At 34.7% G+C, this 18,940-nt stretch overlaps 1 protein-coding gene across 2 annotated transcripts; it reads right to left on the bottom strand.

Moving 5' to 3' along the window:
* Positions 1-739: 739 nt before the first annotated feature.
* Positions 740-9,142, bottom strand: LOC145323865 (uncharacterized). Of its 2 annotated transcripts, none has more exons than XM_080166450.1 (8): positions 8,633-9,142; positions 7,563-7,688; positions 7,069-7,261; positions 6,723-6,789; positions 6,166-6,330; positions 4,300-5,390; positions 1,835-1,907; positions 740-1,538 (listed from the first exon to the last, which is right to left on the bottom strand). In XM_080166450.1, the coding sequence occupies exons 3-8, from the start codon at positions 7,251-7,253 to the stop codon at positions 1,452-1,454; spliced, it is 1,668 nt and encodes a 555-aa protein (XP_080022576.1). In that variant the 5' UTR covers positions 7,254-7,261; positions 7,563-7,688; positions 8,633-9,142; the 3' UTR covers positions 740-1,451. The 2 variants fall into 2 exon arrangements, with proteins under 2 accessions (XP_080022576.1, XP_080022575.1); XM_080166449.1 differs by having other exon boundaries at positions 8,908-9,099.
* Positions 9,143-18,940: the final 9,798 nt, after the last annotated feature.

Here is an 18,940-nt window from a genome sequence, read left to right on the forward strand (position 1 = left end):
CTAATACACGTACCGACAATACATGCCATACTGTTATGGGAATCATCATGTAAAGTATGAAATAAATAGGTCAATTATAACATGATTTAATTTGCGAGATAACCATTACAGATGGACTGTCCAACCCTAATTACAGAACAACTTCGCTTTCAAAAATTACTTATTACTCCATAGGCCGACGTACAGACATGTCAAATTATAGAGAAGCGTTAACTAATGCACAATTACACAAAAACATAACATTTTTTTCGATTTATATATTTAGAAAAACAGCATAAATACAAATAAATCAACGAAAACTTTAATATAATAACCAAATAACGAACTCGCTAAAAGAATGAAATTTCTCATATTAAAATTCATCTCCTCTCCATCATGCACTCAAATTTTAATTGTATATCTTTATATTATCACTGATCTAACTATAGACAATAATTTTTGGCTATCTTGTATCACTTTTTATAATGGATAGATAATAGATATCTAGAAGACAAAAAGCTAGTAAATATCCAGCTTCTGTAGTGGCTAACAGTTTTAGTCCATTTTTTTGCAATTTTTAAATAACAAGAATGAGTAATTACATTGTGGTGGGACTGACGTAGTTTAATAAAACTGGTTTTCGAGATCATACAAACAGATGAGGGGGTGGGGAACTCAATATCCCCACCCCCCATTCAACATAACAGCATTTTGAAATATACAAGCACTTGAATCACCGGTTACAATTTTGAACTTTCCTCTGCAAGGGCTAGGGCTCAAACCTACACCCCGCGGGGCTACTGCGATTGGGGATGCATAGCCGATTCTAGGTAGCGCGCCCATAACAGCTGTGCCGCCTCCAAATCGTGCCCACTGCTGCTTGGCGATGGTGTGGGTAAATTGTTAGCGCCGCCGCCCATTAGACCAGCATTACTGCTACTGCCCGGTGTTGATGGAGAGGAAGGCGGATTGCCGCCTAAACTCGGCGACGGCGTGTGTTGTCCGCCGCCGGTTGAAATGATTCCAGGACTAGGCGTGTGAAGGCTGGGGGAGGGCGTTAAAGTCGGCGGCATAGGCGGTGGGGTGTGCGTTAATACAGTTGTTGTATGTGTATCCATATTGGCCGACGGTTGGGTCGTCATAGAGTCGGCAAACAGCTTAAAATCTTTCTCCCAAAAGCTGCCGCCACAGCTTGATGGTGCGGTTGTAGTTATAACATTGCTGTTACCACCGCCCTGGGCCGCCGAGCTTAAACTAGCCAACAGCTGTTGATAACTGTTGGCTTCACTTGTATTTTTGTTAGCCGCCGCTAGACGGCTCAACGCGCTGCTGGCGGCTGTTAATTGATCAAACATGCTGTTACTGCTGCCGCTGCCCTGTTGCTGGCTAGCCGCCAATAATGCGGCTGCCGCGTACTGCTCCAAGGCGGCGGCTTGTTGTGCTTGTGTGGTTGTCAGTCCCGTGACCTCATGCTAGTTGACCCGCTGTCTCTTGGCGGACGGCTCGTTCATCATCTGAGTGAACATGTACTTGATCTGCGGCATGTACGTCATTATGTCCTGCAAATAGAAAGATGACAAGTTAAAGATTAGCTTTGCTACTAGAAATACATGAAGAGACGTAATCAAAATGATTAAATAAAAATTTCCAATGCGGATTTTACTAGAAATAACTAATACAATATGGAAATTATTCCTAATATTTGTTAAAATCTTTTTTTTAAAATCTAGTTTTAACAATATTTAGGTAAAAAAAGGGATATATCAATGAAAAATAAATATATCATGTTTCCTTTTATAAAGACAAACTTACAAACATTTATTGAGTAGCTACGCTACTAAAAGTATAAAATTACCTTAACAAGAACGAGAGGAACAGGGTCGTACAGCTGACATTTACCCTCAGATCTCAAGATCTCCTGGTGACCGCTGAAATAAAATAGAAAATTAATAAACAATAAGTCTTTAGCTATTTTTGACGCACCATTTCAAACCTTTGGTAAATTGGTACTATCCGTTCTTGATTTATAATTTTATCTTTCTTGATCAAAAGCAATAATAACAAGATAAAATATACTAGAAAATTTAAGAAACTTTTATTATAATCTAAAATCTACTAGGTATTAAGAAACATTAGGTATATTTTTTAAAATATTTATTTTGAATTTTCGATTATTTCTTAATTCTTACCTACATAGTGTAAGTTTTACATTTAGGCGAAAGTTAAAATTTTTACTTAATTCTCTTATTTGCTTTGCAATATTTACTTTATTTTTCAATAAAAAACATGACCTTTAAGCTCGAATATAAATAAACAGTTGATAGTTATTATTAAACAAGGACAACTATTTCCAAAAGTAGCACAGAAACAACAAGTTAGTCCTTTTTATAAACTTTTAGGGGTGAGGGTACCTTCACCCCCCCCCCTAAATCACCCCTGGAAAAAAGCCCCGGCTCACATGAAGGAGACTAGCACCGAAATCGAAGAATGAAGAAAGCTAGCACCAAATGTCCTAAAGTGAAGAAAGCTAGCACCTAATGTTTTGACCCTTCTTAATTGTATTATGTATTAATCCTATTATATAAAGTAGTAAGCGTTTTTTGTCTGTCCTGAAGTACCTCGCTAACCACTGAACCGATATTGTTCTCCTTTACAGTGAAGCTTCTTTTAGGTCCTGGGAAGGTTTTAAACTATTTTTCGAGAGGGTGTCTTAACCCCCCTCTCCCCCCAAAAATATTTTTTATAGCGCTTTGGAAACTCAAATTTAAAATAGGATGAGGTCGACTTTTCCTTCTCCTACCAGTGCAGTGCCCCTAGAGGCTTCTAGGGGCATAGCCGCTAGTAATACATAAATTGCTCCTCCCTCTTTCTCACACAAAATATGTCCCGGCCCTTTAACACCTAAAATCCCCCCCACTATTAGAAATCTTGAAAATCTTAAGGATGAAGAACCCTAGCACCAAATGGTGTAGAATGAAGGAGACTAGCACCGGTGCTAGTCTCCTTCATGTGAGCCAATGCCCCTTCCAATTATTTGCTTTTTTTAAAGAAATGAAATGGTGAAGTGGAAGGTCGACTTACCTTTTAAAATTACAGATATAACGCAATTTTAAAGAAATAATACAATATTTTAAGGAAAAGTTGAGTCAACGACTAGCAGTGCTATTAAAAAACCCCGGGAGTTTTCCCCTTTGTGTAATTTCAACAGGGTTGAAGGGATAAGAAAATGTGATATAATCTTAAAGTTACCCCAAACTTACTATTAACAATATCAATTGGTAGTTGGTGATTCTTGGGGGTTAGAAGTCTATGTATATTTAGTTTTAAGTCTCAATTCTCCCTCCTTCCCTGATCAAACTTTTATAAATAGCGGGTTTTCAGGATATTTTTAGAATATGATACCACAAAAGAAGGGAAGATGCGTTATATATTTTACTGTAATTTTACAGCCCTAAAAAAATCTTCAGAACCCCCCTAATCCCTTCCCCATTAATGCACCATCACGTCCCTTTTTGTCAACACCCCTTGGTCACCCCAACACCCAGTACCAACCCTTTCCCAGATTAAACTTAATCCCCAATTCTCGCCCCCTCCCCCTTCCTTTGCCCATTAAAGGTGTTTTAAAATTCATAAATATTAAAATTAAATTAAAAAGTAACATGTTTTTGTACCTAAAAGGTTTAAATTAAAACATATAAAATAATCTATTTTGTTTTGTTTTTAACCCGCCCTATCATATTAAAGTCCTCTCCTGCTAATATATTATATATATGTATTTTAGAAGGTTTTTAAGGTCCCTGTAATATAACAGCATAGTATCAGGCTAGCCTGAACAAAATCACTGTGTTACTATAATTTTTAAGGTTTTAGAACCCCTATTTTATCTCTCCCTATTCCTATTTGTAAGGGCCATTCCAAGTTTAGATAGTTTATACATATTTTATATCAAGTCAGGGTTCCCAATTTTCATTATTTTTTATTACACAAAAAAAATATTTGCTTACATAATTTAGAGATTTAAAGTAAGGTCTAATACTAAAAGATCAAAAACCAAATGATAAAATCCCCCAAAAACTAATATTTTCATTTTTTTGTGTTTGGTAACCGCGAGTAAAACCTTATGGAACTGTGTAGAAAAAAAGGGAGGATGAAAAAAAGCAGTAATTTACACAAAGGTGGAGTTATTTTTGGACGAAACGTTTTGTAAAAAAATTAATGCGTTTGTATTTGAATTAAATGCTACTAACTTTAGCATGAATAACGGACATACAAACAGACCCTACTCATAAAAAAGCTGCGATATCATAACTAGGTACTTACGTGTTTCCCTTGTAGAGGACAACTTTGAGAATCTCCTGAAGCATATCTCTCGCCTTCTCCAGGGGTAAATCGGGGAAAAAATTCTTGACAAAATCTGGCAAAGTCATCATGAGGTCGTGGAACACGTACGGCCTGACGTTGATACAGGGCACGATCTTCTGGTCAATCAGCGCCTTCTGCAGCTTGTAGGGCGGCTGGTTGCTACGCTCCATGGGGAATTCCTTGATCTGTGTCAGTTTACCGGGGAATGTTTTGTTACCGCCCGGTTTGCTGGCCGCCTGTTGTGACTGGGCTGCCTGCTGCTGCTGGCGCGCCAAGGCTGCCATGTCGACTGGTTGTCTTAAGCTGGCGGCGGCTGCAGCCGCCTGACTTGTAAATGCTGCCATTTGTGGGTTTCTTTGTAGTTGTTGAAGTGTGCTTTGGTTTAGTAAACCAGCACGGATTAAGTTTGTCAGCTGTTGCTGCTGATTACCCTGCAGGCTTTGTAGTTGAAGCTGTTGCAATTGAGCGGCGGTTAAGCTGCCAACATTTGGCAGCCGGTAGGCTGCTTGTAGGGCACTTAACTGCTGGCTGTTGAGCTGATTTAGGCTGCTGATGCCGTTGGGCTGCATTTGGACTGCGTTGCCAGTGGCGGCCGCCGACACTGGATTCAGCGGCTTGCTGACTGGCTGGCCAGGCGGCTTTTGTGTCCAGTTACCGCCGGTCACGCCACTTCTAGAGGATACAGGTTCGATGCTGCCCTTGGCGGGCCAATAATCCTCAAAGGTGGTGCCCTGCGGGAAGTGTCCCTTGATTTCGTCGAGTGCGACCACCTTGCAGATGTCATTGTTGAACAACTCTGAGCGGATGCCTTGGACCTTGCAGCAGAATTTAAGGTAGGCCAAATCCCAGCCCTCGACCTCCTCGGATTTCAACTTCAAATGGTCCGTCTCGCCCTCGAAGTAGAAGAGCGGTACGTACTTGATGCTATTCTTGACGGTGTAGGGCACCACGGATTCGCCGTTGATGCGGAAAAATCCGCACCGGTCGCTGGCGTTGGATTTCTTCATCACAAGCTTCTTGTGGCATAGGTCCAAAAATTTGTAGAATTCCTGAAATAGAAAAATAACATTAAAATACATTTACTACAAAGAACTTTTCCTAATACAAAAAATACAACCAAAATAATAATCCAAAACAAAATCCTAAAAAACTGAAAATTTAGATATTTTCATATTTCTCTTGCAGCTCTAAAGTTTTAAAGAATTTCAATAAAAGTTTTCTAGAGAATTTTAGGAGCATAGCTGCTCTTAAATGACTTTGATGTGTAATCTTGTAAATTGAAAATACGTCACATACATTTTGAAAGAGATAACCCGCCAAAAACAACATTTTAAAATAAAGATTTTTATTATTTTCAGCTCTTTTAATAAATAAAAGATAGCCTATTAAAGCTGCGTTACTTTTGGTCCTTGTATATGATTTTTCTTATTCCATTGAAATTTGAGTAAGCTCAGCAAAATATATCAAATAATTTATATATTATTACCATGGAAAAATATTCTGATGTACAAATACTTGAAGAATAACAAGATCTATTTGATAACTTGATGAAGTGGATAATATTGTTGCTAACTCCCCTTTTAATATTGAAGATAAGAGAGGAGGGGTAATTATTATCTTATGTTTGAAACCTGAGGGCTAATATCTGCAGTGCCTTTAACCTGCGGAGCTACCCAGTACCCAATTTAACCTAACAATGAGTGATACTCCATCGAAAAACAACGATACCCTTTATTTTTATATGCACTAATTACATGGTTTATAGAGAAGTTTTGCTACAAAACATGATTTATTTCCATTACTATCTTTAAAACGGCAGCTCACCTTGGCATCCTTTAGTCTGACAACCAGATCCTTGCTGGTAAAGGCCTCCTTGCCGTAGCTGCAGTCCGTGTGCTTCAGGTTGATCTCGTTCAGCAGCTTGGACTCGTTGTCTGTCAGGTAGTAGGATCTGATGGAGGTACACGAGTTCACTTCCTGTGGCAACACCTGATAAAATACACAATTTTAAGTTGCCTGAAAAGTAATAATTGAAAAATTCCATGGGAAGGGGGGGAGGGGGGGTGGGGTGTAAATAGTCTGATACCAAACCAGTATCTATGTAAAGCTTCTCTTAAATGGAGAAATCAATCGGTTCAATAGTAGGTAATAAGATCTTGAAGGACAGAAAAACAAACAAACAAAACCACTATGCTGCTTTAAATAATAGGTAAAAGTCTAGCTCAATTAAGAATAGTTTTAAAAAATTAATATCTTCTTTTATTTATCAAAAATGTTTATTCAAAACCTAGTTTTCTACCATTCATTATGATTAGGTATTAAAACAAAATGCAGAACAATACATTTTGTTTGAATAATGATTATTGGCAAGTTTTCTTTACCTGTAAATATCTATTCAATAATTTTCTTTCTACCATTCTCACGGATGTATACTTTTCTGAATTAAACCTAAAAAAAGATAAAAACATAAAAATATTGTTGTCTCAGGGATCCTTATGGATAAGACAATGTACAATCCCAATGTTTATGAACAAAATTTGGAACAAACTTCTCAAAGTTAGATGTAGTAAAGTTGATAAAAATTTGGGTCTCATTGCAGGGGTGAATTCCTGAATTTTCCCCACCCTGACATTTTAACAATAGAAAAGAGAACTTCCTAAAATTAAAATAGATGCGCCCCAAAATTACAAAGCTTCGCTAAAAACAGCAAAATGAGTAAGTGCCTACCTAAAAATGTATGGTAGATAAGTCTTTTCTAATTCAAACCAGGCGAATCTTCCCTTCTTCGACTCCTCGTCCACTGGTTTGTCATTTTCGGCGGATTTGCCGTTAACGGCGGGAATCGCCGCAGTCTCTTTACTGTTTCCATTAAGGTACTGGGTGATGGTCTGCTGTCCAGGGGCCATAGTCATTCCCTGCACTGAAATATCAATTATTATTATAGTAAAAAAATAAAGACACTTCACGCCACTAAACCATACAGAAAAGAAGTTTAAAAATCTTAAAAAGGCAGTAAAAAGACGTTTTAGATATACTTTAAAAGTAATATTAATACTCTGGGTTGGTTTTAAGCCATTTATAACAAATTTCATACAGTAACCTGTTAAAAATTCCCAAATTTTTTCTAATTTTACGTATAAATGGTAAATAAAATAAGATTTTATAAAGCCCCTCCCCCCCCCCAAAAAAAAAAAAACTAGGGGCGTCCTAAGACAACCCACCTGATACTTGATGATACTGTGGTGCTTGAAGTTGAGCTAGTTTAGCCTTGTTGGCCTCCTTTATCTTGCGGGCAAGCTCTAGAATTTCCGCGTCCTCATTTTCTTCTTTTACAGGCAGCGAGAAACCTAAAATAAACAGATAGAAATAGTAAGAAAAATCTATCAGACTTATACAACCTAGGTATGTTTTTAATAGGGAGATGCTTAGAATTAGAAATCTTCAAATAGATCACAATTCTCATATTTGTTTTATCATGCTTTACCTCCAAATTAATGTTATTTACTGGTAGGGAGGGGGGTCATATATTTATACAAACCCAAAAGAAAAAGAACAACGTAACAAATGTGAGAACTGAAATTGGCGGTGATCGCCCCCCTCCCCCCCATCCCAAGCTATGGTACATTCGCAAATATTTTGAGTACTTTTAAAGAAAATAAGGGGTCTATCACATCTGTTTACAAAAGTCATGCAAAGAGTGATGGGTTAAAAAATACACAATTTTATAAACTAGTCTACTTCTAAATAAGATGGCCGCTCCCCCCCCCCCACCCCTAAAAAATAAAATCAGTTTATTGCAGGGGTGTGTATTTACCCTATTACAGAGAAGAGGATAGGGAAAAATTAAAGGAAATATTTAGTAATCTTAATAGCTAGTGGGGAAATAGAAATTTTGGAAAATATTAGCCCCTGTTAATTTACTATTGTCTTATCTCTAATTATACAAATAAAACATGCACAAATAACTAAAACTACAAATAAAAGAAAATAATAATGTACATCAAAATCCTTACACCAAAACTACGGATGGTAATTATAAATGTCGTCTTACACAAGTGAAAACCGGCAAAAATCAGATGTTTCAACACAAAATTTGTCCGTCCGTCTGTCAAAGAACATTTGATACATAAAATAATAAACAATAACATGCAAAATAAATAAACATTGCCTGAAAAACCATTAAATAAATCAAATAAGTCCAATTCAATAAAAGAATTTTGAAAGGAATTAAGTATCATGCATATAAAGATTTAAGGAAGAAAAAGTTAGAATTTTTCATGTAAAATAATACCTTTTAAAGACTGTAGAAATTACAACATCAAATGATCACATCAAACAGCTAGGGAACCGGTCAGCAGCTAGAGATATATATGGCCGGAATGTATAGGATTAAAGCAGGATTTTAAGCAGCCAAATAGATGATAAAGCTCCACTAGAAAACCTGTTTTAGCACTTTATAAAAGCTGTTATTAAGCAATATACTAGGGGGTAGGTTAGGTTAAAACACACATGTATATAAGCTAATGGGTTAGGTTTAAGTACACAGTTAAGTATACATTATATTACCATTAGTAATCATAACACTATAACTCTGATAACTCCAATTATGCTTTTTTCAGCAATTTTTTAATTTACACTTAAATGTTTTTATTAACTAAATGCGCGTTAAAAAGCACTTTTTGTTAAATAAATATTGTTTTTTAGTTTAACACGGTCTACGTAGGGCCGTGCTTTTCACTCAGAGGCAAGAACACGAATGAAAGGTTCCAAAATTGTTGGGAAAGTTTGACAGAAATTTTGGAACCACCTAAATATTAGGAACGGTCCCTCTTTTCGTTAGAGATTATGGAGTGGGCCCGGGATCACAACTTTTAAAACTTTTTTCAAAATTAAAGTATGCTTTAAAATAATCGACAAACATCTCTCTTTAATAAATAATTGTTTTTAAAATTTGAATAAAAGTTTTAAAATGAAGATCCAGGCACCAATTAAGAGTACACCTCTGTTATATTAAAAAGGGAAGAGAAGAATTGGTTATATTACAAAACAGCAAAATTAATTGTAGTTATGATTGCAAATAAATTTTTCAAATATTAAAAGTCATCCTCGAATCATAGAATTTTGCGCATTTTCCAAAAATATATTCGTCGATTTTTGAAGTGCATATTTTTTTGCGGTAGAATATTTTAGTTTATTTGCGTAAACACCGGGAGAAATGAATGAGAAAGAAGGAGGAGAGGGGAAGTTTCACAGCCGGTGATAGAGAGAGATAGGGCCGCTCTGGGGGAGGACAAAGAGGATGGGAGAAAATGAGAGAGAGAGTGTTTATGAAGCGGACAGAACACAGGGAGAGTTCTAGAAATTATGAAATTTACAGTAACATCTGAATATTAGAAAATGGGTCCGACTTGTTGTGTTATTTTCATTGTATATTTAGTTTTGGAACCATTTCAACAGAGAGAGTGAGAGAGAGAGAGTTAAGTTTAAGGAGGCAATAAAATGGGGGTTGTAAGTTGTTAAATGTAAAGATGTGTGTGCACGAGTGTGTGTGTGTTTTAGGAGCGGTCCGTTCCGTAATTTTGATTGCTTTAATTTGACATTGGTCACCCCCCTCTCTCTACACACCACATCCCCTTTCCCTTCCAACTCTCTTTCCCAAATTGTTGGTGGACTTTTATGCATAAAGCAATGGAGAAGAACGCAGAATAGGCCAAGTCCAAAGTTGAACCGGCTGCTATAATTCTCCCAATAATACTTCAGCTAGGCAAGGCAAAGGGAATAAGAAAGAGAGAGAGTTAGTTCTTTCTTTGCCCGCTTCCCCCATAAACAATTGTAACCCACGCAATTAATGTGTGAAAGGGGAAGGTTCAAGGATATGTACAGATAATAAACCGGTTTAATCTAGTAAGAAGTAGCATTGGGTAGCACTACAGGAACAGTAAATAGGGAAGGCAATAGGCATCATAGCTGGCAGGCTACTAAAGGTGTGTGTGTGTACTGTGTATTTTTGCCAGGTCTATTTTGGAGCGGACCTCAGTGTTAAAGTTCTAAACTTTTTTTCACAATTTACAAAATTATAAAATGCACCAATTTGGAATTTTTGCAATGCAAATTTCATTGTACAACAAAGAACTTCCCTTACATTTATTTTAGAGCTGGTTCTAGCGAATTTCAGAGAGACTGACAGACCAATTGAATTAGAGAGAAGATGCCCATTAGTCAATCAATAGAATCTTTACATCAGCAAGTTCTAGCAGCCTAGTAAATCTAAGATGTGGATAAGGGCATTACCAACAGACTGACGGACCTAGCAGATTATAATGTACTGAATGCTTACTGGTACAGAGAATCTTCACAAAAAAATTATCCACCTATGTTGAATAGCAAAAATTTAAATTTCCTGCTAACCATCATTAACAGACAGACAATCAACTGACCTTCATTTTGAATTAAATGTAGGGCAGCTTCACTGCCCAAGATATTTTTGTCTTCAAATGATGTAACTATCTTACTTTTGTAAATTGTTAGTCTGTCTGTCAGTCTGTAATAGTCATAATTGTAACTTTGAAAATATTCAGGTTATGTCAAGGTTGGGGGGTGGAGGGGGCTACCAATTACTCATAACTTCTCATTATTAAAGATGTTAAACCTGATCACAAAATTTATCTTTCTCATGTATCCCCCCCCCCCCTCCCACTCTTTAGTCTTATCCTTTCCTAAAAGTAACAGGATGTCTCAAAGTTTGTGTGTACTGAAGGATCTCACAAGCTGCTAAACCAATATGGGTCTTCTTTAAAATGTAACTTTTCATAGGCCCTGGGAATGGTAATATTTTTGGTGAGGGTTTCACCACACTTCCAAGAGGAATCGCCCCTGGAAAAGAATACTCCCACCCATAAAATTAGAAAATTTTTAAAACTAAAATTTTAAAGAGGAGTTGTCAACTCCCTCCAGAATTTTTTGTTAACTTTATTTCCTAATAGCGACTATGCCCCTAGATGCCTCATTTTTTTTATTTAAAATTAAAAAAAAATTGAGGGGGGGGGGGGTGGCGACCAAACCCCATTTATAATTTTAGTTAATTTTTCTGGAGTGGGGTTATCTTTTTCTAGGGAGATTTGGGTTATGGATCCTCCTCCTAAATCGTTGAAAACCTTCCCAGGACCTGTTGAAGTTACCCTGTAAAGGAGAACCATATCGGTTCAGCGGGTATTGAGATACTTCGGTACCAACAGACAGCTAGACACCCTTTTCCTTTACTAAGGATAAATACTAAAATTCAAAATTAGGGGTAGTTGACTCACTCTCCCCCAACTCATATGTACCCCCAGAGGCCTCTAGGGGCGTTCCGCTAGATTTAAATAATAATTAAGGCTATTTTATGCAAGTATGGAATAGATTGTCCTTGTTTTATAGTTACACAAGGCCACGTGCTGTTTACAGAGGTTAAAGACCACAAAATTAAAGAGAAACTTTAATTTTCAAACTTTTTGCTTCAATTCCTCCCTTTTTCAAGCTTTCTTTTTGTTTGTTTTACTAGAAAATGTGTTTAATTATCTCTAAATCTAATCCGTTGTTGTAAAACATCAATCATTTGATAATAATTTAAATAAATATGCATTATGTAGAATAATAGAAATTACGCGGGTTTTGTCATTCTATGTAAAGAGTCCAAAATATCAGTTGGGCCGTTCCAAACATATAGGAAAGTTGAAGTAGGCTATTAATCACAAGTTGGCAGCTGAATCTTGTGTGGGGAAAATGGCTGCGGGAGGGAGAGTGCAACATGCTGTGAGGGGGAGTGGGTGAAATTATGGGGGCTAGGGAAGTATTTTATTTGGTATACCAACTCACAATATTTAATTATACCAATAAATTAACCACTTTTGGTGTTTATAAATTTAATTCAATATTTGATGTTTACATTGGGATGCCGTTTACATTTAAAAAAAATAATTGTATTGGATAACTAAAATTTTGGTTATTTTTGATATAATTTACAATTTTATGGACTTTTCCATACATATAACAAATATTTGCACTACATATAAAATCTTAACTTTTTCAAAATCCACTAAAAACTACAAAATGTCAAAATAAATGGATTATTAATATTTATACCAAATCCACTACAGCAGAATTTTTATGGGTTATCAAAATTCCGTTTGGAAACATTGTTTTAAAAGCGCGCAATAGTACACACTTACAAGGAACGGTCCTCATTAAACACAGAGGTTGATTTCCACAGTTATTATATTACAAATTCAGGACAAAAAAACAGCCCTCTGAAGCCTAGAAATGGGATGTAATTAGGAAAGCTGTGCAAGGCCCCTAAACCAAGAGTGAAAGGGAGGATCGGACACTTCCATTGCTGAAAAGAGGAGAGAGGGAATTGGGGAAGGGATTTAAAGTATTGAGAAGGCCTAAACACTAATAAAAAGAGAAAGGGAAAGAAGAATTAATAGGGTGGGGTGAATTTAAAGCGGACGGACGGAGGTTAGTTTATGATCCAACCAATATTGGTTTATAAAATTAGCAAAAAAATATTTAATTTAAATCTAAACTTGTCCACATCACATTGCGACTTGTTAAAAATTGAATTAGTTCGTTATTGATTTTACTGTTTTGAGAAAACCAATATTTTATTATAATGTGAAAACACTTTGAACGGACGGAGTAGAATTACACGGAGAGAGAGAGCTAGGGAAGGGGACAGATAAATATTGGGGAGGAAAATTAATAAGCAGCCTCAAAGGGGAAGGAAAGGACTATGGAATTAATATTTTGTAAGTTGTGTTTTTAAATCTAGGACCTTTCCAGATTTTGTTGCATGTGTGCAAAAGATACGTATGTATTTTTATAGCAGCATAGCTACTCTACAAATGGGGCCTGTCCTTTTGGTTAATATTGCCATTTTATATTAATCAAATTTCTAAAGCTTGTATGCTTGATTGAGTTAGATTTATGATTTTTTGTGTGTAGATTTCTGTCCATTTAGCGCATTTATAGGCTTGAAAAATGGTACAAAGACTGTCCCTTGGCTGTTTTTTAGCCCCTTCTATTTTGACCCGATACTGGCAGGCGTTTAAGCTTATTATTTTGTATTTTCATATGCATATAAAACAATGATGTTAACATCCATAAAAGCGAAGCACTGAAACTGTAGGACAAACGAACATTAGCACTTATATAGTGTCAGAACTGAATAATCAGAATATAAACGTATAATAGTTAAAGCAAAATTGTAAGTGTAAATTTGTTGAAAAACTGCTTGATACAGGATAATGTTTATGGACAATGACATACTTACATTTTTAGGACTTGATTATAGAGTTGCTTTGCTTGAAACATTAAACTTTGTTGTCCCAAGAATAAACATACCAAAAATGAAATTTGTTGTTAAAAAAGTAAAAAAAATCAACATGTTTAAAATGGACGTACGGACATTCTTGTAATGATTATAGAGTTGCTATGCTTTCTTAATCGTACCTAACTACTAAAGGAATCACCATGCAAAGTTTGAAATCGATAGGACAATTCTAACATGCCTAAATTAACTAAAAAAGCTATCCGTTTGTGACGGACGTATGGACCGACTCTAATTATAGAAAAGCTTCGCTTTTAACAAGGATGAAAACATCCATAACTAATGAATGACAAAGTAAGTTATATAGCAGATGATCCGTTGTCATAACTAGTAAATAGAGCGAAAATGCTCGATAAATCACAAAAAACATGAAATACGAAATACGAAGTATAAATGCCAAATTAGTATGATGTTTGTTGGTCTATTCTTATGCAATATATCGATGTATATATAGCAAAGTAGAATGATGTTTGTTTGTTGGTCTATTCTTATGCAGTATTTCGATGTATATCTGCAAAAGTAGTATGATGATTGTTTGTTGGTCTATTATTATGCAATATATCGATGTATATTGGCAACGTAGTATGATGTTTGTTTGTTGGTTTATTCTTATGCAGTAAATTCGATGTATATATAGCAAAGTAGTATGATGTTTGTTTGTTGGTCTTTTCTTATGCAATATATCGATGTATATCTGCATAAGTATGATGTTTGTTTGTTAGTCTATTCTATGCAGTATTTCGATGTATATCTGTTAAAGTATTTTGATGTTTGTTGGTCTATTCTTATGCAGTATTTCGATGTATATATGGCAAAGTAGTATGATGTTTGTTTGTTAGTCTATTCTTATGCAATATTTCGATGTATATCTGTTAAAGTATTATGATGTTTGTTGGTATATTCTTATGCAGTATATCGATGTATATCTGCAAAAGTATTATGATGTTTGTTGGTATATTCTTATGCAATATTTCGATGTATATATATCAAAGTAGTATGATGTTTGTTTGTTGGTTTATTCCTATGCAATATTTCGATGTATATCTGTAAAAGTAGTATGATGTTTGTTGGTCTATTCTTATGCAATATTTCGATGTATATATGGCAAAGTATTATGATGTTTGTTAGTCTATTCTTATTCAATATTTCGATGTATATATAGCAAAGTAGCATGTTGTTTGTTGGTCTATTTATATGCAGTATTTCGATGTATATATGGCCAAGTAGTATGATGTTTATTTGTTGGTTTATTCTTATGCAGTATTTTGATGTATATCTGCAAAAGTAGTATGATGTTTGTTTGTTGGTCTATTCTTATGCAGTATTTTTATGTATTTATGGTAAAGTAGTATAATGTTTGTTTGTTGGTCGATTCTTATGCAGTATGTCGATGTATATATAGCAAAGTACTATGATGTTTGTTTGTCTATTCTTATGCAATATATCGATGTATATATAGCAAAGTAGTATGAAGTTTGTTTGTTATTCTATTCTTATGCAGTATATCGATGTATATATGGCAAAGTAGTATGATGTTTGTTTGTTGGTCTATTTTTATGCAGTATATCGATGTATATATGGCAAGTAGTATGGTGTTTATTTGTTGGTCTATTTTTATGCAGTATTTCGATGAATATATGGCAAAGTAGTATGATGTTTATTTGTTAATCTATATTAAATTTTGCATAGTATGGATATTTTTATCAGATTATTTTTTTTCCGAATAAAATGATTAAAAAATAATCTGCAATCATTATGTAGTGGGATTCCTTTCTGCCAATGTTTGATATGTGTAAATGTGTCTGTCTATATGAAATTTTGACTAACTTGGCCAGCCACTATTTATTAGACTTTCTGAGATAAAAGTATTGGAGAATTATTTTCGGTTTATTTTGAAGTAATTGGATGTCTGTATGCCAAAGCAGTAGAATGTTGGTGTGTCTGTCCATATGAAATTTTGTATATCTAACTTTTTTTCTTCGAATTTTATATTCTTTGCAGGGTAAGTTTTAATTTATTTATTTTATTACCATGATTTTAAAATGGTAATTCCTTTGATATTAGGCATTAAGTAATAAGCGAAGACTAAGGCTAAAAACAAAGAATTATAAGAAAAAATATTTTTAGATTTATAAATAACGATGAAATTGTCAGGGAGGAGAGGACACTGGGCTGTTTATTAAACTAGTCCTTAAAGTATCGTTTTCATATTTGTGTAATAGTATCTTCATTGGGGACTTGCATAAATTTATTAGAAATTGTCTCATCCCTTTAGATCCCTGTGAAATTTCAGCCTTTTAATATTTTTCAATGTTCATTAGTTGCTTTGATTTGTTGAGCTTTGCCTTGTTGTCATCCTTGTTTTTATAGTAATGATGCAATTCAACTAATCATAGCCTTTCTCACCACGGATCTTAAGGGGTAGGGCAATGCCCGATAAATTAATGTACATCCCCAATGAAGATTCACAAATTTACTCCTTATTTAGGTTGAAATTATCTTAACCAATCAAAATTCAATGAAATTCCCCAAAATTTGTTAATCTAACGGTATTTTAAAACTTTGGGGACTAGTGTAATAAACAGACCATTGTCCCCTCCCTCCTTGTTTCTCACTCTCTATAATATCTTTTTCTCTCTCTCTTTTAGATTTAAATTTCCCTTCACTTTTTCTAGTCAGCCAAGCAGCAATGCACTTTTTAATTAGTTTGTATGGAACGGACCTTGCTGGAATCATAAAGAAACAAAGATGACAACATCCATAAAAGCGAATTTATGAAACGGTAGGACAAACGAACAATAACACATTTAGAGCGTCAGAACTGAATAATCAGAATATAAATTTGTATAAAAGTTGAAATAAAATTGTAAGTAAATCTGTTGAAAAACTGATATTGGACTAGAAATTGGATTTTTTCCGTTTTTATCTGGAATGAGGAATTAATTTTTTTCTTAATAAAATTTGACTCATCAATTTAATTTTTATAGAATCACAAGTACTTGATATGATTTTTCATGTTCACATTCCATTAAAGTAAAAATATAGAGAGGGCATGAGCTACATGTAACTCTGTCCACAGGGCGATATTGTAACGATATTGTATTGGGTCTTTGAAATCAGCTATTTGCGTTGGAAATATAAACACAGCCTAGATCCTACAAAAGAACAAAACTCAATTTTCTAGAAGACGGAAAGGGTCTCCACTACTTGGGCCAGGTAGTTGTCTGGATTATACAGCCTTTTAGTCTTTTATTATCTTTGCTTATTTTCACATTTCTTTGGGTTTTTTGTTCAGTTTTGGGTAATAAAGAAAAGTACTTTGTTGTCATGCTTGTTATTGTTCTGCTCTTGGAAAATAGCCCTATACATTTATAAGGCCAGCAGGTATATATACATGAATTCAGCAGTTATCGAGATCTTAAGCTTTGTCTTTGTTCTGACGCCATAGTTGTAGAGTTGCTCCCAGGGATCTAAAGGTATAGGACAATTGCCGATAAATTGATGTACATCCCTATGATGATAACCAAAATTGCCCCTTGTAGATTACAATTAGTGGTTGAAACCTTTAGACACTCAATTTCATGAACCAAAGTTGTTGAGCCAACGAATAAGAGACCGTTATTATAGAACTTAAGAGACTAGTTTAATAAACAGCCCAATGTCCCTCCCTCCATGAGCAGCTTTGCTACTAAAAATTAAATTAATACTAATATATGATTTGAATAAAATTAAGTAGAATGTTTCTATAGAATTAAATAATTTGCTTCAAAGGAAACAAATTTACTGCTTTAATTGGAAATTTTAGAAAAAACAAGGATGACAACATCCATAAAAGCGAGGCTTAGCATTTCAGAAAGTCAGACAAACAAATAAAGAATAACAATGCATTTAATATTCAGCATTAATTAGAAGTTCGTGTAAATCTATCTCCCACATTTGCTTTAATACAGAATTAATAATCTAAAGAATGGATATAGAATTAGATTACCTAGATTACCTCGTACGGGCGGGATTGCAGTACCGGACCTTATCGACTTGATGTACTGTCCAGGTCCTGGTCCAGCAATCCAGGAGAACTAAGGATGACTAACGCACCCTTCTCTGTCCAAACACCCAAGGATATTAGGCTAAGTAACATAGAATTATATATAAGGATATAGAATTAATTGATAATAACAATATCCCCAATCCCCCCTCCTTTCACCAATAGCTGATGACTATATTAGCAACCTGACTGAGTTTACAAACAAATACTCTTTCATAATAGTCACGTATTATTTATCCATTATTTGACAACTTGATTTTACAGGGAATTTGATTCTAACAAACAATTCTGTGTAAAAATTACCATACAACCCCATTCCCCTTTTTCTCCACTTCTTACCACCCACTTGCCTTTGGTTGAATAAATAAAAACAAGTTTTACGCTAACTCTACGCCAACAAGATATTTAATTTTCGGCAATTTCAAAATAATTAATTGGCTGAATAGATTGATTAGAGAGTTGCTAAGCCTTCTAAATTGTACCTAACAGTTGAAAGAAATTGGTTAGAATCGAGAGAAAGAACTCAAATAAGGCTTAAGAGATCGAAAAAGCAACAAGGATGACGACATCCACAAAAGCAAAGCTCTGAAATTGAAAAACAAACAAACATTAACACTTGTAGAGTGTCACAACTGAATAAGCAGATCATTATTGCATAAGCATAAACAAAATAGTAAGTAAATTTGTTGCAAAACTGTATAAATACATAATACTGTTAAAGGACATAATTACATTTTTAGGACTTGATTATAGAGATGCTTAGCTTATAACAATGTACCTTGTTGTATAGTAATCAGAATTCTAAAAATCAGATCAATCGGATAATTCTAACAAAAATTTGATGTAAAAAAAGTATAAAATTAACATGTTTAAAATGGACATTTTGGTAATGACGATAGAGTTGCTACGCTTTCTGAATAGTACCTAACTACTACAGGAATAACCATGCAAAGTTTGAAATCGATAGGATAATTCTAACACACCTAAATTAACGAAAAGAGCTAACCATGACGGACGGACGGACCGATCCTAATTATAGAAAAGCCTCGCTTTTAAATATTAAGAATGAATAAAATCAAGGAGTTCTATTAAAACAAATGTATTAAGATGCTACTCAGACAAAAGCCAAATTTTATATCTTATAAAATATATATAAAATGGTTAATTATAGATACATTATATACGAA

Source organism: Acartia tonsa, chromosome 7 (assembly GCF_053477335.1).
Source record: "Acartia tonsa isolate MP-2025a chromosome 7, ASM5347733v1, whole genome shotgun sequence".
NCBI classification, from domain to species: domain Eukaryota; kingdom Metazoa; phylum Arthropoda; class Copepoda; order Calanoida; family Acartiidae; genus Acartia; species Acartia tonsa.

Coding starts and splice junctions, on each gene's coding strand:
- LOC145323865 (XM_080166449.1), bottom strand. Junction 7,262..7,562: donor ACAGTATCATCAAGTATCAG/GTGGGTTGTCTT, acceptor TTGATATTTCAG/TGCAGGGAATGACTATGGCC. Junction 5,391..6,165: donor TCAGACTAAAGGATGCCAAG/GTGAGCTGCCGT, acceptor TTTCTATTTCAG/GAATTCTACAAATTTTTGGA.